Here is a 24,564-nt window from a genome sequence, read left to right on the forward strand (position 1 = left end):
CTACCAAGGAATCGCTGTAGACTTCTACTCTTTTAGCCCCCACGGTTTTTGCTAATCTCAGCCCTACTATCAAGGCTTCGTATTCGGCCTCATTGTTAGAAGCTGAGAAGTCAAACCGTAGGGCTGCTTGGAGTCGAAGTCCGTTTGGGTATATCATTGCGACCCCCACTCCGGATCCATTTTCGTTGGAGGCTCCGTCTACAAATACCTTCCACGACGGGACTGATGGTGTGGGTATGTTTGTGGTAGCTTCAGCTTCATTACACTCCGTGATGAAGTCTGCTAGCGCCTGCCCCTTTATGGAAATGCGTGGGACGTAGTGCAGGTCAAATTGGCTTAACTCCATTGCCCATTTAAGGAGCCTTCCGGATGCCTCTGGCTTTTGTAGGACTTGCCGGAGCGAATGGTTGGTTAATACCTTGATTGGGTGAGCTTGGAAGTAGGGTCTCAACTTTCTCGAGGCCATCAGGAGGCAAAAAACTAATTTTTCAATCACGGGTATCGCGTCTCCGCTCCTATCACGCGCTTGCTGACATAGTACACAGGATGCTGAGTTTTCTCCTCTTCCCGTACTAAGGCTGCGCTAACCGCATTGTTGGAGACGACCAAGTATAGGAACAAGTCCTCTCCGAGAACGGGCTTTGATAGGATTGGTGGCTTGGCCATGTGCTCTTTCAGTTTTTTGAATGCCTCCTCGCACTCGTCGGACCATTCAAATTTCTGACATTTCTTCAAGATGTTGGAGAAGGGAATGCATTTGTCTGTGGACCGGGAGATAAAACGGCTTAGGGCAGCAACCTTTCCGGTTAGACTATGGACATCTTTGTGTTTCTTTGGGGAAGGCATGCTCAGGAGAGCTTGAATTTTTTCTGGATTTGCCTCAATTCCCCTCTGGCTGACGATAAAGTCCAGAAACTTCCCCGACTTAACCCCGAAAGTGCATTTCTTCGGGTTGAGTTTCATTCCGTATCTCCAGACTACCTCGAAGCATTCTTCTAGGTCGTCCGCGTGGCTAGTGCACACTTTTGACTTGACTAGCATGTCGTCCACGTATACCTCCATATTTCGCCCCAGGAGGCCTTTGAACATCTGGTTTACCATCCTTTGATAAGTTGCACCAGCATTCTTCAGTCCGAAAGGCATGACTAGGTAGCAGTATACCCCCTTATCGGTCCTGAAGCTAGTGCACTCTTGATCTGCTACGTGCATCTTAATCTGGTTATAACCGGCGTACGCGTCCATGAAGGACAGTAGCTTGAACCCGGAGGTAGCATCCACCATCTGGTCGATCCTTGACAAAGGGAAACAATCTTTTGGGCAGGCTTTGTTTAGATCGGTAAAGTCTATACAAACCCGCCATGTTCCGTTGGGCTTCGGCACTTGTACTGGATTGGCTAGCCATTCTGGGTAGTACACATCTCGAATCATGCCATTCGTTAATAGTTTGTCCACCTCTTTTTCTAAGGCTTCAGCCTTCACTGAGTCGAAGGGACGTCACTTCTGCTGGACCGGTGGCATGTCCAGATTGACATTAAGGACGTGCGTTATGACGTGGGGACTTATGCCGGTCATGTCTTCTTGACACCACACGAAAACGTCTGTGGCGCCCCTCAGTGTCTTTATTATTTTTTCTTTTTCCTCCGGTTCTAGGCTCTTTCCTAGCCGGAGGACTTTGGTGGAGTCGAGGTCGCACACCGACACTTCCTCGACGTCCTCCATTGGTTCCACAATTTTTTCGGATCCCCTCCTCTTCCGCCATTTTTGGCTCAACAATTTCTCGGACCATCAAGACGGGTAGGTGGGCAGCAACGTTATAACACTGCCTGGCCTCCCCTTGGTTTCCTCTTACGATCCCTATCCTAGCTTCTTGGGTGGGGAATTTCAGGCATAAGTGTCGTATTGACGTGACTGCACCAAAATCTACCAGGGCCGGTCGGCCAAGGATTGCATTATAAGTTGTCGGGCAGTCCACCACCACAAATGTGCAGTACTTGAAAGTGCTTTGGGGTGTGTCTGGGCACAAGGTGACTGGGAGCCTCACTTTTCCCATCAGGATAAGTGTTGTTCCGTTAAACCCTGTGAGTTGGGAACCACTTGGTGAAAGATCTCAGTCTGTTAGGCCTATTGCAGTGAAGGCCTATTTGAATAACAGATTCATAGAACTCCTGTTGTCGATCAACACTCTGGCCACGATCTTATTGGCAATGGGAGTTTCTATGACCAAGGGGTCACACTGTCCTAGCATCTTCTTCTGTGAATGTGATGGGTTGGTCCATTAGCCGGGGCCTTTGAGCTGGGAGTTGAGTAACCTCCCAAATCTCATCGTGTTTTACGGCCCCTACGTATCGTTTGAGCTCCTTACGGGTAGTTCCCCCAATGTGGGGTCCTCCCAAAATCATGGCCACTCTCCCGTTGGGTCTTGGTGGCAGGCCGAGAATATGTTGAGCATCTCCGGAGGGAGCAACTGGGGCCAGTGCTCCTGCTACACCCCCTGGCGCTCCTTGAGGCAAAGCTCCAGCTGCTTGAACCGGATTGAGATGTGGCAACCGGTTCTAGTTCCACTCGTAGAGATGTCCCAATCGGATCAAGTTTTCGATCTCATCCTTGAGATTCTTGCATTCATTGGTGATGTGCCCAATGTCATTGTGGTATTCGCATCTCTTATTGGGGTCCCTCCGGGAGCTGTCCTTGTACAGAGGAGGCGGTCTCCGGTAGTGCGTATTTTTCCTGGTAGCAAAATATACACGTTCTTGGGAGTCCGTTAACTCCGTGTATTGAGTGTACTGGGGAGTATACCCCCTTTTCTGCCGCTTATCCTCCGTCCGGTTGCTACCTTTAGAGGACCTTTTGCTCCGAGAGCCTTGAGAAGGACCGACTAGACTTGCGGTCGGAGCGGAGTGCGATGGGGCCTGTCCATTCATCCCCGAGGGATTTCCAAAGTGGGAAGATGCGGGGGCCAAGGCCTGGCCTTGACTATATCCGAGAGTAGCAGAAAATTGTATGCCGCTCATCGTTGGGGCTTGATGTCGCCCAATTAGTTACAATGCGGTCGCGGTAGTAAACGGGCTATATGTCGTATCCACAGGGAGGAAAAATACACTCAAAAGGACAGTTAGTAATTTTACGAGAATAAAATAAGAACCTTGAATGTGATGTGAGAATATTGAGAAAATAATTTTCAAAAATTAAACAAGTAATTAAAATGAGAAGTAATCAGAAAATGATTATGGAAGACACAAGCTTTGTACATGCAATTATATTTTCCTAATAAAATTGATTCTTTAACCTCAACTATAATTCTACACCATTAATTATAGTTGGAAAATGTGTATAATTAAGCCCACTAGAAAAATATGTTCTCTAATTAAATTAATACTACTTCTAAAAATACTATCATATCATATAATTTAAATCGACAAAATACCACCGGCAAAATGCAGTAAAAATCATATAATATAATAAACACCCTAATAATTAATAGTCTAACTTACATAAGAAAAGCATGACTGAACTTATATAAAATGTACTATTAAATTTAAAGTGCAATTTAGAAGAAGAGAAATTTAATATAATAAATATGGAAATGAAGAGCAAAGAGAATCAATATATTAGAAAAATAAAAATTACATGAACTTACACTTGAGTCTTGTCAAAGAAATTAGCCTAGAAAAGACATTGTCTTTACACCAAAATTAATAAAGTAAAATAAAGAAGAAGGAAAGAAAAAGATAAAATTTTGGTATAATAACACTACTAAAATCTGATGCCTTTTTACAATAACAAATGGTGTTATTTATAGTGAAAATTGGCTCTCCAAAATGGTATTTTTCGTGTACCATTTAGTGGGATAGATGGCTAAAATAACTGCTGAAGTGGAGTAGTGTTTTCTGCTTGTCAATTGATGGGGTCCGCATCTATTGGAGAAGGCAGACATGACCCACTACACGAACAAAGTTGTGAAGAGAATGTTGGTTGTTGCTGTCAAATTTGAGTAATGGGCTTCCCTTCATTCTTGGCCCAATTGGAAATTAATATTGGAGAGATGACATGGGCGTGGATAATTCACAAAGTTTGGAATAATAATTGGGAAACTTACAAAAATACTGGAATTTGGGTTAATTTTTACAAAAATACTGTCACACGGAAATCTTTTCAAAAATACTGTATTTTTATAAAATACCAGTAAAACACAAAGCAGAACAACTCAAAACACCAGTAGAACACTAGTAAAACACGAGTAGAACACCAGTGTAAACTTAATACAGTATACTGCAGTATGAAACTTATAAAAAAACACAGTAAAAAAGTAAAAAATTCCGCCTCACAGTATTTTTGTAAAAAAATAACAAATGTTAGTATTCTATGTAAATTTCCCTAATAATTGATGGTAAGGAAGTGAATGAGTTGTGCTTGGACCATTGCCTCTCTTTTGCAAAAATACCAACTATTGAGTTGGGTTTCCAAGCTCCAAATATACCAATATTTTACTAACTCAAATCTGAAAAATAACACAAAATTAAAATAAATTAAATATTTTCAACTAAAATAAATTTACCATTGATAATATGAAATATTTAATTTATATTAATTTAATATGCATAAATAAAGATTTAAAATGTACAAATTTGAGCCTTAATCACAACCCCCAACTAGTTTATTGCTAGTCTCTAGCAATTCAAGCGAAAATAAACAATGTCAACATAATATTTTCTAGGTTAAAATTTTTTAAAAATGGCACAAATATTCAAGAAAAATATTAGTAACAAGCCAATAAGAACTATACAGAATTACCTTGAATAAATCTAGAGTTGTGAGTGTGTGCACCAAACCCGAACCTTCTTACCGCAAACCAAAACACATAAATGCTTTCGAAAAATGTACCAAGTGAAAGTCTCAACTCCATTAGCCTCACAGGTATTTGAAAGTATTTATTTATGGCTAAGGATTTCACTCATAGAGTTGGAAAATGAAAAGTGAGCACTCGAACTGGATAGATCAATTTAGGACAAACATTTGAATAAACATTGAAACGAAGATAGGTTATGAATTATTTGGACAACCACCATAAAGAGTACCACAAACCAACTTTTCGGGACTTTTAAACAAAAATAGACAATCTTTTACATTTATTCTAGGAGCCATACAAAAATAAAAAAAATAATAATATACTACAATTTTTTGAACGAGAGGCAACATATTAGACAAATGAATAGAAATGTTGCTCTTGCAAATTTTTTTTTTCTTTTTCTTTTTCTTTTTTTTTTTTTTTTTTTTTTTGAAGAACAAGAGGCAACATGTTGGATATAATGATGGAAATGTTGCTCTTGTATTCCCCCCCCCCCCCCATTTTTTTTTTGCACATAAAGGAAATAATTACACAAAGGCTCCTTAATAAGATTTGTCTATAAGAATTATCCCTTAAAGCAACATCCAATCAAACCCTAGTACCATGTCCAAAATAATTATAACCATTTCTAAGAATCAATAAAAATTCAAAAGTTGTTTTCTCAAATCTCGCCACTCACAAAAATATGAACACTTAAACTTGGTAGCTTTTCTAAGCAAATATGTGCTAACAACCATCTTACCACAAAGTTTGACATGTGCATTTTGTAACTCTAGAAAAATTCTAAGTAACAAAGATAGCAAAAATTGGCTTAAAAATAACATTTTACAAGAATAAATGAGTAATTTTTGAAAAATTTGACCATGAAAATATTAATATGACAAAATTAAGAAACATGCTTGAATATGCTCACCACCCCCAACTAAAATCAGACAGTGTCCTCAATGTATAAAAATATAAAAATTAAAAGAATAGGGAAAGAGAACACCTGGAGAGCAAGCAACCATGGATAGCAGCGATATTGATCCTCGAAAAAAACAAAACAAAAATAAAGGAAATAAATAGTGAATAAAATATAAACATAAACAGAAATAGAAACAACCTGATCATTCTGGGTAGGCCAGAGTCACAAAGGTGATCTCCTCAGGTAAGCCTACCCTCTTACCAGAATTTGTCAATATCGCACATGGACCCGAAGAAGCGTTTCATAGATCGGGTCTGGAATCGCAAATTCTCATATTGCGACGGTGATGCTTCATCTTGGGACATCTCAAGAATGGAAGAAACATTAGCTTCCTCAGGTGGATAAAGCTTATTTTCAGTATCAAAGTCATGGAGGAGATCATTTAAAGAATCAGAATCATCATGCAAAAGAACTTCCTCCTCAACAATTGTGTCTATCACATCAGTATGATAGCAATCTTCCACCTCCTCTGGTGGTTGTTTCACAACATGAAAAATATTGACCTCCATAGTCATATTCCCGAAAGATAATTTCATGAGACCATTCCTACAGTTAATGAGAGCTTTGGCTGTTGCAAGGAAAGGCCTACCGAGAATGATGGGAATTTTTGACTCAGTATTAACCTCAGACTAAGTGTCCAAAATCAAAAAGTCAGCGGGGTAATAGAATTTTCCAACTTTAATCAAGACATCTTCAACTATTCCTCGTGGCTTTTTAATTGAACCGTCAGCCAATTGTAGCACCATAGATGTGGGCTTGATTTCTCCTAAGCCTAGTTGCAAGTAAATTGAATAAGGCATGAGATTAACACTTGCGCCTAAGTCTAGGAGAGCTTGACCAAATCCTTGTGTCCCAATTTGGCAAGCGATTGTAGGACAACCTGGATCTTTGTATTTGATCGGTATCTTTTGTTCAATCACCGCACTTACTTGTTCTGTCAAGAACGCAGTTTTCTTGACATGGTGTTTTCTTTTTATGGTGCATAAATCCTTGATGACCTTGGCATATGCTGGTACTTGTTTGATCACACGCAAGAGAGGCAGGTTGATCTTCACTTGTTTTTAAATTTTCTAGGATTTCACCATGATTTTCCAGTACCTTCCTAGAAGATTTCAAAGCCTGAGGGAAGGGCACCTTCACTGGAAGGTTCTGTGGCATATTAGCATTTGGAGCAGGTATTGGTACACTAGTGGTCTTAGGTAATGGTGATACTGTTCTTTGACCACTTCGAGTAGTAATGGCATTAACCCCCTTTGGATTAGACTCTAAAGAAGTAGAGGTTTGTGCCATATGTTGCCCTTTGGCAGTGAGTAGAGGTTGAGCGGGAAGCTTACCACGCTCTTGAATGGCTGAAGAATCATTTAACTTTGTTAATTGAATCTTTATGTCCTTCAATTCCTCTATCACCTGAGCAAAATAAGTCCTGAACTCTAGTTGAGAGTCTGCGAGAATTTTCATGGAATTCTCAAGAGAATTATTTTGTTGATCAGGTTTCCATTGGCTCCCAGATGCTTGATTTTGACTTGTATCCTTCCAACTGAAATTGGGATGGTTACGCCAACCAGGATTGTATGTGTTGGAGTAGGCATTATAAGGCTTCTTGTAATCCCCTAAGGCATTACATTGTTCCTCATTTCCTCCCCTCAACATACTAAGATTAGGGCACTCTTGTGGTTGATGATCTGTCCCTCCACAAATAAAGCATGGTTCTTGCTTTTCCACTGTTGCAACCATTTGGAGTGCTTTACCTTCTTGAGTTTTGAAAGCCTCAAATTGTTTTTTTAGAGCTTCAAGTTGAGCTTTCACACTATCCTCCTCCTTCAATTGGTAGACTCCGGCTGTTCGTGGCTTATCCGTAGGACTTGGTGCACTCCATGTGTAGGGTTTTGCAGAGATTTCTTCAAGATATTCCAAAGCTTCTTCGGGATCTTTCTGAAGGAAGTCGCCATTGCACATCATTTGTACGAATTGTCTTTTGTCGGCTGTGAGACCATCGTAGAAATAGCTGACAAGACGCCAACTTTCGTATCCATGATGTGGGCACTGGCCCATCAAATCTTTAAACCTCTCCCAGACCTAATGAAACGTTTCATGGTCCTTTTGGGTGAAGGTAGAGATTTGCCTCTTAAGGTTGCTAGTCTTATGGGGTGGGAAAAATTTAGAGAAAAATGCTTTTGTCATTTCGTCCCATGTCCCAATAGACCTTGGCCTTAAGGAATACAACCAGCTTTTTGCTTTATCCTTGAGTGAGAAAGGAAAGAACTTCAATCTCACCAAGTTAATGATGTCAGCTTGGTTGTTGAATGTGGCCACCACCTCTTCGAAGGCCTGAATATGCACATATGAACTCTCATTTTCCAAACCATGAAAGGTTGGTAAAAGTTGAATCATGCCAGGTTTGAAATCGAAGTTGGGCATATTCATGGGGTACATTATGCATGAAGGTGTGGCCGTACGCGTAGGATGTAGATAATCCTGTAGCGTTCTTGGTTGGATTTCCTGTTGTTGAGCCATCATTGGCAGCAGGGGCGGAGCCAGGATTGAATTTTAGGGGGGGCCGGCTAATAGCGCAAGCAAACATGTACAATGACAAGGCTTAACATATAGTGATTTAATGACTAATATTCTTTTCTAGATAGTGCTAACTATTTATAAGTGATCTAATATATATAATAACTCACTTAAATTAATTTAAATTTTATAAATATTTTTATGCACTAAAATAAAATATATGAATTATAATCGAATAATTAATAAGACTGTTAAAAGTAATTAATTATCAAGTTGTATTGACTAGAAAATATTTTATATCATTTCATTATTTAAAACAAATAATTAAATTGATGGTAGAACATATTTAAAGATAATATGTGGTTGATTATAGAAAAACTAACAATGTTAATAGTGTTAAACAAAAAAAAAAATGATAGATGATGATCTATAGGTAAATTAATAATAAGAAACACCTAATTTATATATACATTTTGTTTTATAAATATTTTATTTATTTATAGACCCACAATTATATTTATTTTCTTTTTTATGAATATACAATATAGGATAAGTATATGATTATAGTACACTTTTCTTAAGGAATACTGTTTTAGTAGAGTACTCTCTATCTGTTTCGGCATACAGAAGAGCTTTTTAATATAATTTTTTAATGATCATGTATGTTATAGTTATTTAAGATCACCTGTAACTTTTCAAAAAGTTTCAAGTAGCTTACAATACTAAAAAATAAAATTTACAGTACGACTATTTTTTCTTATACATGTGGTAAGTAACTGTTTAAACTTTATTTTCGACACAATAAACTATTTAGAATTTTCTAAAAATTTACAAGTGGTCCTATATAGCTACAACGTATGCGTTTATGAAAAAAAAAATTGAACTAAAATATTTTTCTAATTACTGAAACAGACAAAAAATCTACCAGAACAATTTTCTACAAAAATTTCATATAATATTTACTACAAAAATTGATTAACATTAACATTAACTCACATGAAAAATAGAAACCTTATTTTTAGTATTTATTTTAAAATACTATATATTTTAGATGAGATATTTCTCATTAGTTTTCCACTTAATTACTAAGTACATATCAATTTTAAATTTTGACTTTTCAACTCACTTTCTCTCTATTGTATATATAAAACAGTAGCAATTATCTATCATAAATATATATATATTAATCAAAATTGTGAATCTACTACTACATCCGCCCCTGATTGGCAGTGCAGGAAGTATGGGTGATAGTGGTGAATGAGAACGAGTGGAAGAAGACGATTTAGGAGAGTTTTCTAAAATTTCAATTTGTTGTTTTACAAATCTCCCTAATCTGTCTCTATTTCGTGACATTCACTTTTTTTTTTTTTTTTGTATTTTCACTTGTTAAATAACGTAAATTACAACTATGTAATAATGCAAGGGTATTCACACAAGATATTCCCAGGCCGATTGGGAAGGTTGCCAAGGTACAGCTTCGTCCCACACTTTTACTAGAACTCCCCGGGGTTGCTAGAAAGTGTAGAGGGTACTCTACCACAAACCTTTAAAGCCAATCTTTCTTAGACAGAATGATCTCAGTTTGTACCACTTTTACCATTACACAATTGGGTTTACACTAAAAAGTTTATGAAAATATTTTATGCACAATTTTTTTTTTTTTAGCCTAAAGGATAAAAGTCTACAACTAACCTAAAATAAATAAAAAAAAATGGCTAATCCTAAAAAAAAAAAAACACAAAATAGAATAATGTACAAAAAATAAAAAAAAACTAACACCCTAATATAGTAGCAAAATAATAAATACAACTAACAAATAAACTAAACAAAAAAAGTACTTGCTTTTTTTTTTTTTACAAAAAGATTGAAGAAGAGAAAATAATAATAATAATAATATATAGTGATTTTTTTTTTGAATCTATATATATAACCAAAAAAAATAAATAAATAAATTATACTATATTAATTTTTTTTTTGATATAAAAAAATAAAGAAGAGATAAAAAAAAGTAATAAAAAAAAAACCTACTATACTAACCTCTTGTAGCGTAGAAACCTCCCCTGCAACGGCGCCAAAAATTGATGTCGCCCAATTAGTTACACTGCGGTCGCGGTAGTAAACGGACTATATGTCGTATCCACAGGGAGGAAAAATACACTCAAAAGGACAGTTAGTAATTTTACGAGAATAAAATAAGAACCTTGAATGTGATGTGAGAATATTGAGAAAATGATTTTCAAAAATTAAACAATTAATTAAAATGAGAAGTGATCAGAAAATGATTATGGAAGACACAAGCTTTGTACATGCAATTATATTTTCCTAATAAAATTGATTCTTTAACCTCAACTATAATTCTACACCATTAATTATAGTTGGAAAATGTGTATAATTAAGCCCACTAGAAAAATATGTTCTCTAATTAAATTAATACTACTTCTAAAAATACTATCATATCATATAATTTAAATTGACAAAATACCACCGGCAAAATGCAGTAAAAATCATATAATATAATAAACACCCTAATAATTAATAGTCTAACTTACATAAGAAAAGCATGACTGAACTTATATAAAAGGTACTATTAAATTTAAAGTGCAATTTAGAAGAAGAGAAATTTAATATAATAAATATGGAAATGAAGAACAAAGAGAATCAATATATTAGAAAAATAAAAATTACATGAACTTACACTTGAGTCTTGTCAAAGAAATTAGCCTAGAAAAGGCAGTGTCTTTACACCAAAATTAATAAAGTAAAATAAAGAAGAAGGAAAGAAAAAGATAAAATTTTGGTATAATAACACTACTAAAATCTGATGCCTTTTTACAATAACAAATGGTGTTATTTATAGTGAAAATTGGCTCTCCAAAATAGTATTTTTCGTGTACCATTTAGTGGGATAGATGGCTAAAATAACTGCTGAAGTGGAGTAGTATTTTCTGCTTGTCAATTGATGGGGTCCGCATCTATTGGAGAAGGCAGACATGACCCACTACACGAACAAAGTTGTGAAGAGAATGTTGGTTGTTGCTGTCAAATTTGAGTAATGGGCTTCCCTTCATTCTTGGCCCAATTGGAAATTAATATTGGAGAGATGACATGGGCGTGGATAATTCACAAAGTTTGGAATAATAATTGATGGTAAGGAAGTGAATGAGTTGTGCTTGGACCATTGCCTCTCTTTTGCAAAAATACCAACTATTGAGTTGGGTTTCCAAGCTCCAAACATACCAATATTTTACTAACTCAAATCTGAAAAATAACACAAAATTAAAATAAATTAAATATTTTCAACTAAAATAAATTTACCATTGATAATATGAAATATTTAATTTATATTAATTTAATATGCATAAATAAAGATTTAAAATGTACAAATTTGAGCATTAATCAGGGCTGCTGTTGGCAAAGTGCCTGGGAGCTGAGCTCCGGGTACATACCCTGCTATCCCGGTGGGATAGTATCCCCGTAGGCCACTATTTGGGCCTCTTCCAGGTTGATATATTTCTGGACTCTTTTTTGGAAATCTTGAAGGTTGGAAGCTCCTTCTTGCTGTAATTCGTTCCAGAATGGAGTCCCTGTGCGGATGCCCGCTTGAAGAAGAGCGAGTTGTTGTCCGTCATCGACTTTCTTGGTTTTTGAGGCTTCTTCCTTGAACCTCTTCATGAAATTCTTCAACGTCTCCGTAGGCAGCTGCTTGATGTTAGTCAAGGCGGTGACCTCCAGATTAACTTTCCTTGCGGCGAAAAATTGTCTCCGGAAGCTAGTTTGCAACTTATTCCAGCAATCCACGGATCCTGGTTCCAGTTTCTTGAACCACTCTTCCGCGGATCCGCTTAGAGTAAGCGGGAAGCACAAACACTTGGCGTCATTGCTGACTCTCATGACTGTCATGACTCGGTTGAACCGTGACAGGTGATCGCTTGGGTCCGAGTTCTCGGTATAAGCTGCCATTTCGGGCATCTTAAAATTTTTAGGGAGCTCTGCCTCCAGGATGTGCTTGGCACATGGTTCCCAGTCTTCACAATCAGAGTCGCAGTCATCGCCTTTTTGTCTTTGAGAGGCTCGGGCGATGTCTTTTCGGAGTATGGCGAGTTCTGCCATGATCCCTTCGTTTAACGTTCCCGTGGAGACCGCGGGTCCGTATTTCTTTTGGTCCAGGTGATCCCGGAGATCACCATGGTTCCCGTTAATCTGATTTCTCAGATCGACGAGAGGACATTTCTGGCTCCTTCTTCCCCTCCTTCCGGGCTCTTGGTGCACGGAAACGCTTTTTCGGTCCTCTCGATCCTGAGGGCCAAGGCTCCTTTTTGGAGTTTGCCCCTCTGCGGACCTTTCCTTTTCGGGAAATCTGAGCGAACCTTTCGCGGATCCTGCACCTTTTTCTTTTTCCCGAGAGTGGAGGTAGGGTTTTCTTTTGGTTCCCTTCGGAGGGATACCTTATAGGGCTAGGTTCCCTAGACCTCTGCTTTTTGGAACTTGGCGAGGATTCTTCTGGTTCCTTCCCAAGTCCAGCAGGGATGGCTTTTGGGTGCAAGTGAATTCCTGCTGCCTCCATGGCCTTTTGCATGGCCAGCATCACCTCTTGCATATTTTGGTTTTGCTCTTTTTGGGCTGCGATTTCAGCCTCATGATCGGCAGCCTTTTGCCTTAAGAGTACCAGCTCTGAGTAGCTGCCTTCGTCGTAGACGTCGTACTCGTCGAAGTTTCCATCATACTCGTCATCGGGGGTTCCTTCTTCTTCCTCAAAGCCCACATTTGCTCTTGAGGCCACGTCCTCATCATTTGGATCTTGAGCATCTTGAAGGGGGCGAGGTTGACGTGTGCTTCGAGTCTCCACCATTTTTGTTTCGTTGTAATCTATTATCTACTTTCAGACGCTTCTTTCAGCTCTCAATGAAAGCACCAAAATGTTGACTGATGTTTTCGGCAACCAATATAATAATAATAATTTAGAAAGCTATAAGGAATTAATGAGAGAGATTTTTACGTGGTTGGGGCGTTAATGAGCCTTAGTCCACGAGTCTGTGTATTTATGATAGTATTTATTACAAAGAATGTTCTTGGTGGGTTTTTCCTCTTCTAGTTCTTATGAAACTCAGAATTTTCGACCCCTGCCTTAATGAGTTTGGGGGGTATTTATAGTGTTTTTGTGGGGTGATCCCTGGAATTGAGGTACATGTCTTTCTGTAATTATCAGTAAAGACACACATTCCCAATGAATATATCATAGGAAATGCATGGCTTAATCCCTAGGCTTTGTAGGGGTTTTATGGACATAGTCCTTTATCCTTTTTGACTGATGTGATTCCTCACAAAGTAGCCGTCACTAGGCTTATTAATCATAGCATAGTAGCTGTAGAGAGGGGGTTGTGCCGTCAGACTTTAAGACATATGGCAGTTTCAATACGCCTCCTCCCATGTGGCATTAAATGCGAGATGACTGTTCAGATAGGATCTGACACCTCTCGGAGATGCTTTGTTGTAGCTTTGCTCTCCGGGAGTATGTGAGAGTGACATGCCTTCTCCGGGAGGCATGTCCATGGTTGATCCTTGTGGTTAAAGAGACTTAGCTGAATTATTTAAACGTTGAACCCCTTCAGTCTACGTGTCATCATCCGGTTGGTCCACGTATTTTGGACAAAATCAGGGGCAACAGTAATATATTGAGTTGGTGTATTTTATTTATTTATAATAAAAAACATTAAAAAAATTATTCTTATTACACATACACATAAATTTAAATATATATACTAACTTATTTATTTTATTAATGAATACATATATATTTTAGTGTAAATCTAAAGATGAGTATATATATATTGACATACTAGTAAAAAGTTACGTGCGAGGCACGTATACTAAATTTTATGCTAGTTTTTTTTCTATGTTATTTGAATGTGATACAATTAAAAATTAAAGAAAAAACATTATTAGTTATTAGGTGAGATTATTATTATGTGTATCTAAATATTATAGTTTATAATGTTGTCAATTAAAAGTGAATACCGAATGCAATATATTAGTGTTTAAGAAAGCTTGATGATTTAAATATGTTCTTAAGTTAATCCAAAAATAAATTAAAAATTGATGTTCCAATACTTAAATAAACATTACTTAAATGAGTGTAAGATAAAAAGAAAATTAAAAATCAATCAATAAATTGTTGATAATTGAAGATAACATTTGTCTAAAAATTGTAGATAAGAAAACTAATGATAGTCATTGGTGGATTTCAATCTTCATTTGCTTCGATAGAGACAATAGTGTAATTTTTATATTTTGCACTTTTCATTCTAGCTGGGTCCGCATATATCTGGATTGTCCAATTTTTCGTTGATAAATTAAATATGGTAGTGTCGACAAAAAAGTGAAAACCATGTTTAACAAAAAGTGATAGTATTCTATAACAAAATACTATTAAATTATTTGAATTTAAATTATTTTAAAATACTATATTTTATTAAAATAAAACTCTATACGATTAAAATTTCATATTTATCTTTGTTCAAAAAAAAAATGATAAAAAAAAAAGAAAAAAAATGAAAAGCTTCTATTATTATCTTTACTGTCTTTCTAGATGTGAATAATGATCTCTTCTTTCTTCTATATTCTTCTTTATTTTTTGTATATATGTAAATTATTATGTAACTTTAAAAAACTTTGCTCCCGGAAACTAATGCATATGCCGAGCACTTACAATCATTTATTAGTTGTAAACTTTGTTAGGTTTTTTTCGCCATTGATGTTTGGTTTTGTGAACTTTGGTTTTATGAACTTTGATAAAAGTCACGCTTCTTTCTTATTATTATTATTACTTATGTATTTTGTTATTAAGTTGTGAAGAAAAAAAAAAGAGAAGTGCGGATTGGAATATTATGTGTGATCACATGAGAATGTCCAAATTGTAATAGGAAAAAGAATACAATAAATAATTAAAAAAAAAACCCAATCGTAGATGTATAACAGCAAAAATCCAATCTTATTTTTTTTTGGATTTAATGGGATTTATTTTATTATATATAAATAGAAAGTGATCCATGAATTTCTCATAAATCATTTTATTTTTAATAATAAACCATTTTATTTTTAATATAAATAAAAAGTCACCCATGAATTTCTCATAAACCAAGAATTCTGTTATATAGATACACTTTATATAGAATAAATATGTATATTTGTTTGATTTATATATATATATATATGGAGATGGAAATAGATTATTATTGGAGATTAAGAAACAATAGTCTTTTTTTAATTTTTTTCCATAAAATATTAAATAATTTATCATTAAAAAAATAACCGATCCAATCCGTACTATTGCGGATTGAATTTAAACTGCTATGCGGATCATATTGGATCCAAACTATGAAATCCGCACTTAGTGCGGATTGAATGTTGTTTGACCAAAAAAGTGCAGATTGGATCAGATGAACACCCCTAGATTCAATATTACGACGGGCATAAGCTATACCTTTCCATTTTTAGCAAATGGGAAGGCCCACGCCTATTGTTCTATCTATGTTGCTTACACTTTCCGAAGTTAAGGAACATTCAAGTCGCCAAAACACTCCCTTCACACTCATACATGTCACCCCCTCTACATTGTTGGGGACCAAAAGGACGGGGACATGAGTCTAGATTTGGTGGACAACAAGTGCAATTACTCGTAATGACAAAGTAAAAACGGTAACTGCACTTACAAAGCTAATCCAAGGAGGGAGTAGCATTGGATTAGCAGCTTCGAAAGTTCTCAAAGCAAAGGCTCCATTGGCAGCCCTCAATTAATGAAGAGCAATTCCCCATCATTGAAGTTGAATCAAACTACCAAGAATCGGTCAACAAATCCTACGAAGGAGAATCGTACATTTTTTTAGTGACGTCTCTAAACAAATCAATTTGGCATTGTCTTTCTCCTCTTAACATTTTGCTAAAACATGTTCACATGATTGCAATAAAATGGCAGCACACATTACAATATGCAGTTGGGTTAGTATCTTGTATTGGTTGGCTGATGAACCCTTCCCTATAAGGTTATGATTTTGAAAGGAATTGTTTACCATTAAAAAAAGAGTACTATATTTTTAAACAGACAAAAGTTTCAAAAGATTAACAAAACTCCTTACCAAAAAAAAAAAAAACTAAATATCAATTAATATCATGCTCTATTCAGGGGAGAATACAATTTGTCCAAGGGTCCGTTTGGTACGCAGGACTGGACTGAATTAGACAGGCTAATTTGTCCAGTGCAGTGTTTGGGTATGTTGGAAGTCTGGATAACTAATCCAGCTAATCTCATCTGTCTTTATCCCATACAGCAAGGTGAGATAAATAATCTCATGCAGGTGAGATATTTTTTTTAATGTTTTTTTAATTTTGATTTTATTAATATATTTTAAATTTAATAAGAATTTTAACGAAAAAAAATTATTACACATTCATTTATAATTTTTTTATCAAAAACTTAATCATTAAAATTAGTGAAAATGTATAATTGTGAATTATCATACATAAGCTTTCAAATTTTAAAATATTATTAATTAAACAATAGTTACTTAAATTGATTTTAAAAGAAACAATATGACAATAAAATTATATATTAGTTTTAAATTACTAGAAAATTTATATAAATATTTTAAAAAATTAATATTTATCTTAAATTAGTGATTAAATTAATGTTTAACATAAATAATTTAATATTATTCAAATATTTTTATTTTAGTATTTTAATTATTTATTAAATAAAAAATATGATAAACTATTTTATTATATATTTATGATACATACTTAATTATATAGGATATATTATTTTATTTTATTTTATAATTTAATTATTTTTATTATTTATTTTTATTTTTTACTACGAATTATTTATTTTTATTTATTTATTATTATATATTTTTATTTTAATTTAAGTTTTTTTTTTTTAAAAGGATATAAATAAAATAGTCCAATTCATTCTTAAACCAAACACAGGATTACTTTCAGCATAATCTAATCTTGTCCAGTCCAGTCCAATCTTTTTAAGTCCAATTCAGTCTAATCCTGCGTACCAAACGGGCCCCAAAAATATAAAAAAAGGAAAACCCCTTAGACAGTAGTAACCTTTAAATTTATTGATATTATAGTACAACTATTTTCTTAGAACTTATTTTTCAAGCTTGTTTAAGCTGAATAAATTCATGAATTTATTACAAAATATCAAAGAAGATAATGACAATCCGTGAAAACTGTTGGAAAAACATACTTATACCTCCAAAAGAAACAAATTTCCACCTACTGTAAATTATGGTAATGATAGGTGAAGTACTTGCTGTTGAGTTGAGATAAGATACGTTTGCTGGAAATTCATAAAAGTCCAATAAATTAAACTTTTAAACCTGAATGGATGGCAACCACTCCTCCAATAAGATTTTCATACTCAACCTTCTGAAATCCTGCATCTGCTATCATTGATGAAAAGGTCTCCTGCATTTATCAATTATTGAAGATTTATGGAAAGGAAATAACCAGTCACAGATTCAGTAATAACAACTTAAAGAGTTTAGGCAGAAAAGATTCAGAAATTCTTTCTCTGTTTCTATGTTTCACTGGTTTATCTGAATGCTGTTTTTTTTTTATTATTATTCTTTTATACAAAGTAGAGTATTAATACTCTGGCGAAATCTCATTTAAAACACATGAGGTCCTCACGGTCAATAGTCGCAAAGTGCACAAGTTTCCTAATCAATTTAACCAAATGTGATATGTGTCGTTTGGACACGGATTAAAATTCTTTAGAGAGCCAGAGGTCCAAGTAGATATCCAGGTTTTTACTGCTTAGGAACACAAGAAGCTGCTCTAGCAAGAATTTTATGTACACCAAAAAAAGTAAAAATAAAGAGAGAACCTGGAGACTGAAGAAAGATATTGTAATCTTAGTTTCAATGTCAGCAGAATGGTTTAAAAAGAACGAGCAACTACTGTACCCATAACTCGAATATTACATTGTGCTTCTATATGTTGGCTTGTCAACAAGTTTGTCAATTAGTGTGAGATAGGAAAACCCAAAGCCTAATTATCAGGGCATGAATTGTATAGTATAATCCCACTCTTTATGCAATAAATTTTTTTCGCAAAATTATATTCAGTGTTTCTAATTGTTTACAAATAAGAGGAAAGAAGAAGTAAAACCTGAGGAGGAAAACGGCGGATGCTCTCAACTAAGTACTGATAGGATTCTCGGTCACCTGCAATTAGCTGACCTAAGGTGGGAATAACTGAGAACGAATAATAATCGTACCTGCAGAAGATGATTATAGTCAATGATGTTTGTGTCACTCAAGATTAAATTAAGATTATGGAATGTCTCATAGTCTTCTACCAGCTAAAGTGTCATGGATACTTACACTTCTTTAAACACAGGAACATCCACATGACTCAGCTCAAGGCAAAGAAACCTCCCACCTGGTTTTAGCACCCTGTTAAAAGAGCCATAAAATAAAGGTTAACATAGTAAGTACATGAATCAGGCAACCATGTTATTAGTAGCAATTCCAAAAATACAAAAGATTTCCCTAGAACCTTACCAGAATATAAATAAAATATCATAAATGGAAAACTAAAGAGGTTTCCCTAATATGAGCTGCAAAATGCTCGAGCAGGCCGGCCCTGAATTTTAGTAGGCATAGGAAAAAAAAAAATGGACCCTCTATTTAAAAAAAAATGTGACATTTTCAAAATCAGTAAAAGAAAAATGTGTATTTTAATAGGAGATTTTTTTGGGGCCTGGGGTGGGCCCTACCGCCTATGTTCGCCCGGGGGGGGGGGGGGGGGGGGGGGGGGGCGGGCTGGGCCTATACTCAAGCATATAGTATTTCTTCGAATCAGCAGCTTGGCCTTCCCTTTCACTTTCTTTCGTTAGATAGTTTTTCATTTTTCAAACCATTTAATTATTTTATATTAAAATAAAGCTTTTTCGGATACTATTTACCTTACCTTACCTTACCCAAAGAAACGAACAAAGATATTCTTGGACTTGACACTTCATCTTTTTTTTTTTTTTTGGAATAAAATTCCAAATCATACATACAAAAAACAGGTACGAAAAAACGTTTAGATTATACCTGGCTTCACAAATTAGATAGAACCATAACTTATAGATCACTTTAGACAAATTATATTTTTCAAAATGCTTGGTACCATGGTAATCTAGCTATAAATATTTTCTCCTACTCTTCTGTCAGCTTTCCATATATCTAGTCAGTGCAAGATTGACTATTTTGATGTAGTACTCTTTAGATAAAGCCATTTTATCTTATCAGTGTCAAACACGCTAAAGACGGCCTTAAATAAATGTGACATCATACACGATCAAGACAGAACACAAGGTTATGACTTTACCTATAGGCTTCAGCAAGTACTTTCTCTATGTGAGTTACATTCCTTATCCCAAATGCAATAGTGTAACCATCCATTGAAGCATTTTCAAAGCTCAAGGCCTCTGCATTTCCCTCCACCCATATAAGTGATTGGTGTTCTCCAAGACCTATATTTACGCACACAATTTCATTTATAAACAAAATAAATTTCTGTTTACAGACATATTGGAATTTACTCATTCAAATTCTTTAGCTTACCTTTCTCCAAGGCTCGTTTTTTACCAACATCAAGCATGTTAGGGTTGATATCACAAACATAAATTTGCGTTTCTTCTCCTAAACCATCTTCGTGAACATCTTGCAAAGCTCTACGTCTAGTGCTGTTTATTGTTTCTAGAATTCTGAAAGCAACATCCCCTGGAAATGAAAACAAAAAGCGCAAAACTATAAGAAAATAGGGTTCAGTCCAACCAATAAATTTTAAAATAAAGATGATCGTTAAAACCAAAGCAAATAATTTCAACTTCTCCATCAGGATGAGCAGCTATGTTCAACTTCTCCAAATTCAAAATGAACAATTTTAAGATAATAACTATTATGGCTTAAGATTAAGAGCATTGCAGCGTACCAAACAGATGAGGTTCTCATTTCTCTTTGTATTTTTCTTATTTCCATTTATCAATGACAGTTCTCATTTCTTATAATTAAAAACAATATTGTTAAAACAGCAAGTTCTTTCTGTTAACATCAAAATTGAACACTTATTTATTTAGCAGTTGATCAGTTGATTCCACTATCTACAATAACCTATTCGTTTGCTTCAAGTAATCTTAATAAATTGACCATTTTACGCATCTAAGTCTTTTCCCTAAAAAATTAAAGACCACAAAGATCATCATCAGATTTGTCTTCAAAGATTCTCTTAAACCTCCGGTTGTTTCTACTCTTTACATATCAAACGGACAATGCATATAGTTACATTATATGCTGACCTGTTCCACCAGCAACGTCAAGATGTTTCATACCAGGAAATGGGTTCAATTCAGAAACCAATCTGAAAATCAGGCACATCATAGGCAACAATCTAAATGAGACATAAGATTCAACGTAATCTAAAGAATATATATATATATATATATACATAATTTTGTATGTATGTAATTAACAGAAACTTAACTATCTAACTAACCTGTCCTTCCATAATCTATGTAATCCAGCAGTCATCACATCATTCATTAGATCATAGCTGGAAGCAACATTGCTGAAGACATTACCCACCAATTGACTCTTTTCATCTTCCCTTACTTCTTTAAACCCTGCAACACAATTTGTTCAAACAGTTTCATGAGTAGACCAGAAAAAGAAAAACTAATCACTCATCCAATCCTACTTGATCCACCGGACTCTGCATTGTCCTCATTTCATATTATGTATGAAAATAAGGGAACTAGAGAGTTGACACAACAGCCTTAACCAACCCCAACACCACCACACCCGTAAAAAACAACAAAAAAATAGAGAGACCCACCAAAGCTTGTGGCATGGGAATGGAGAGGTGAAGCAGAAGAAAGCAAGGGCAATAGTCTAGGAGCGACCTTTCTTGTTAATGTTCTCAAGGCCATTACTGTCAAGAAAAGGGTTCAACTTTTTATGAGAAAGTGATAATAATCTCAATTTTCGTTGTTTTTTTTTTTTTTTTTTTCTCAAAGACAAGTGATAATTCTTGCGTAACAAAACGGAGAGAAAGGGGCGAGCGGCGGTGCTAGCTCGACGGCGATTGGAAATGGGCAGCCTGCGCTGAGTTTGTGCGGTGCGAGACTGTTTAGGTTTTGGGGAAAAGAGGAAACGATGTGTCGTTTTTTTTTTTTCAATATTATTATGTACTGTGTTTCTTTCTACAATGCACGTGAAAGAAAAGTGCGCCGATGCATCGCCAATGTTTAGGCATTTAAAAAAAAAATTTAGTCTAACTTTTTGAATGGTAGTATAAATTATAGTTATTTAAAATATGTTGTAAAATTTTAATAAATTTTAAATAATTTATAAGCAGTGTTTAAATACTTTTTTTACATACGGATAATAAGACATGGATCAAGGCCCTAACATTAAAATTCGCACTTACAGTAGAAAGAACACTATTTTTACCAAAAACTACACGAATTTAGTGAAAGTTGTCTTCATAAAAAATATAAGAAATTAAATTATCTTTCCATGATATAAAGATTGTAAAAAATAAATTAAAACTGAGAGAGTTATGAAAGTTTTACTGAAACTATTTCTGAGAAGGAATATTGAATAATGAATTACAGACTTAGCGAAAATAGAAACTTTTGGCATTGAAAGGTTCAGAACTAGAAGATAATATTTTCATGAAAGTTTTAAGAAATTAAATTTTCTTTCCAATGATACCAAAATCTTTAAAATTGGAATTATATTCAGAGAGATATTGCAATTTTACTAAAACAATTTTGCAAGAACAAGATTCAAGAAACGAATTACATGATGGAGAAGAAAACTAACTTTTTGACATAGTATGACTTCGAATTAACAAAAAGTTTCTTTATAAGACTTATAGGAAATCGAATAGGCTTTAAAACCATATATAGATCGTTAAAAATAGATGAGAATTGAGGGAGTTATTGTATTTTAAGTGAAAGTACTTATTATGGGAGTATGAAAAAAAAAATGAATTACAACAACATCAGAAAGATGATAATTTTTGACATAGAATATCATCGAATTAGTGAATAGTTTCTTTATAAAAATTGTAGATCATCGAATAAGCTTTCCAACGATACAAAAATCGTTGAAAACTGACCAATATCGAGAGAGATATCATAACTTTACTAAAACTTATTTTTCTGAAAACGAAAAAATATAATAAGTTTGAACCCTAGATAACATTTAGCATTATTGAGAAAGAAAATATTTCATACCTTTTCAAAACTTTCAATGTGATGTCTCAAGCCCACAAGCCTTGATTAAAAATCAAAAAGTTTAAGAATGAAGGTAGAAAAATAAGAAGAAGTACTGAAGGGTTGAGAGGAGCAACCATGAAGAAGAATGAGGCTTTGACTAATTGGTTTGCATAGTTTAGGGTTTGATAAAAATTAAGATTATGAGATATCGTATTGTAATAGGTTTAGGTTAACTAATAATAATAATAATAATAATAATAATAATAAAATGCTTAAATATTATTAAATCAACAAATATCTAATTTTTTAAATTTTAAAAGTAAGCCCTCTACATCGTAATTTTAGGCTTAGTTTTGACCTAAGAAACTTCCAAATTATGATATAACTCTACAAAATTTCTATATTTTTGAACTATCTTTCCAACGTCACTGAAATCAGCTCAATCCAAACTCTAGAACTCTAGATATGATCGTTTTAGTAAAACAGTTTTTAGTCCTACGAATTTATCCAAACCTACGAATTTTTTAACATTAATTCTATAATAATGTTATTTGATATCACTTATACAATTAATTAAACCTACTAAATATATTATAAAATCCTAATTGACCTTCATATCAGGCTTTAATTAAACGATTGCCTACCTTGTAAAAATACTATAATATTTTATTTTCGTAGTTAATACAACTTTAACTCTCTTTAAAAAAATTGGTACAATTACTCTAAGCAATAATCTTAACTCACTAACAACACAAATAAATGAGATAATTATTCTCGCACAATTAATATCGCAAGAAAAACAATTAAATACTATTTTAATTCAAATATCACAATAATATATTTCTCTATTTAATATTATTTAAGAATAATATTATGTTTAAATAATTAATATAGTTTTATCAAATAAAACTAAATAGTTAAATATTATTTAATTATACAATTTATAATTGTCATAATTATTCAAAATAATAATTTTCATAAATTACTATTTTGTCCTTATGAATTTATTTCTCATAGAAATTAATTCTCACTCAAATTTATAGAATAATGAAGTTTATTAATTCCATTATATTTCCACTATAAATATGGAATTGCACTCTTTGACAACATAGAATTATATTTATAGAATTCTTACTTGTAGTCTATTAATATAATCAATATAAGTAGTTCTCCCTCTAATTATTAGTTCATAATTAGAGTTGGTCAAAATTATCATTTTACCCTTTTAATTTACTCTTGACTCCTTATGTACCATTAATTCAATGTGAATAGTTAATCTATAATTTATTATAGATTTGGATCCAACTGTTAGCACTCCCAAAATTAACACTATAAGAGAACTAATATTCGATCCGTTAGGAAAGCTTGGATTCCATTATTGTATAACATGTTCCCAGCCACTCATGTTATTAAGCTCCCAAAACAGAAGTTGTAGGATTCATCTTCTCTGAGAAACTTTAACGAGTGAATCAAAGAATATAATGAACATAAATAGGAGTTCATGTATACTTAGAATTTAGACTGATCTACTAATGATTATCATTGTAATATGAATAACTCTTTCATGGTAAACGACACATTAATGAAAGATGTTATTATATATTGGTCCAGTCATGCATAATCAAAGTATACACAACACCTTTACTACATGTCTATCCACATATATGATCTGAATCAAAATCACACACACACTAGAATATAGTGTATAGTAAACCGTATTTAGTAGTTCCATATTAAAGATTCTTTTTACTTTAATACACTACCAACTAGTTTTATTGATATCATACAATCTTAATTCTCTTGTACATCCTTAGAAGATTATACTTTATCTATATGAATAGGGAATTTTCAGATATTTATTAATTTTACTTTTATAATTAATGTATTCATTTATCTTATAATTGTATTTCATATATTCTGTAATATATTATCTATTAATCACTTACTTCTAGGGCATAA

General features: G+C 34.0%; 2 protein-coding genes and 1 non-coding gene across 3 annotated transcripts; 1 reads left to right on the top strand and 2 right to left on the bottom strand.

Annotated features, from left to right (window-relative positions):
- Positions 1-6,007: 6,007 nt before the first annotated feature.
- On the bottom strand, positions 6,008-7,862 carry LOC115695253 (uncharacterized). The gene is made up of 3 exons (XM_030622332.1): positions 6,740-7,862; positions 6,488-6,582; positions 6,008-6,439 (listed from the first exon to the last, which is right to left on the bottom strand). Exons 1-3 carry the CDS (start codon positions 7,860-7,862, stop codon positions 6,008-6,010), a joined length of 1,650 nt encoding a protein of 549 aa, XP_030478192.1.
- On the top strand, positions 7,837-7,943 carry LOC115695995 (small nucleolar RNA R71). Its single transcript, XR_004007599.1, has one exon. It is a non-coding gene; the product is annotated as a small nucleolar RNA R71 (small nucleolar RNA).
- Positions 7,944-17,417: 9,474 nt separating this feature from the next.
- LOC115695845 (2-methoxy-6-polyprenyl-1,4-benzoquinol methylase, mitochondrial) lies at positions 17,418-21,667 on the bottom strand. Its single transcript, XM_030622935.2, has 8 exons — positions 21,216-21,667; positions 20,877-21,003; positions 20,680-20,741; positions 19,946-20,104; positions 19,710-19,854; positions 18,716-18,787; positions 18,501-18,609; positions 17,418-17,795 (listed from the first exon to the last, which is right to left on the bottom strand). Exons 1-8 carry the CDS (start codon positions 21,307-21,309, stop codon positions 17,694-17,696), a joined length of 870 nt encoding a protein of 289 aa, XP_030478795.1. The 5' UTR covers positions 21,310-21,667; the 3' UTR covers positions 17,418-17,693.
- Between the last annotated feature and the right edge of the window lie 2,897 nt (positions 21,668-24,564).

The sequence above is a fragment of the Cannabis sativa genome, chromosome 6 (genome assembly GCF_029168945.1).
Source record: "Cannabis sativa cultivar Pink pepper isolate KNU-18-1 chromosome 6, ASM2916894v1, whole genome shotgun sequence".
NCBI lineage: Eukaryota > Viridiplantae > Streptophyta > Magnoliopsida > Rosales > Cannabaceae > Cannabis > Cannabis sativa.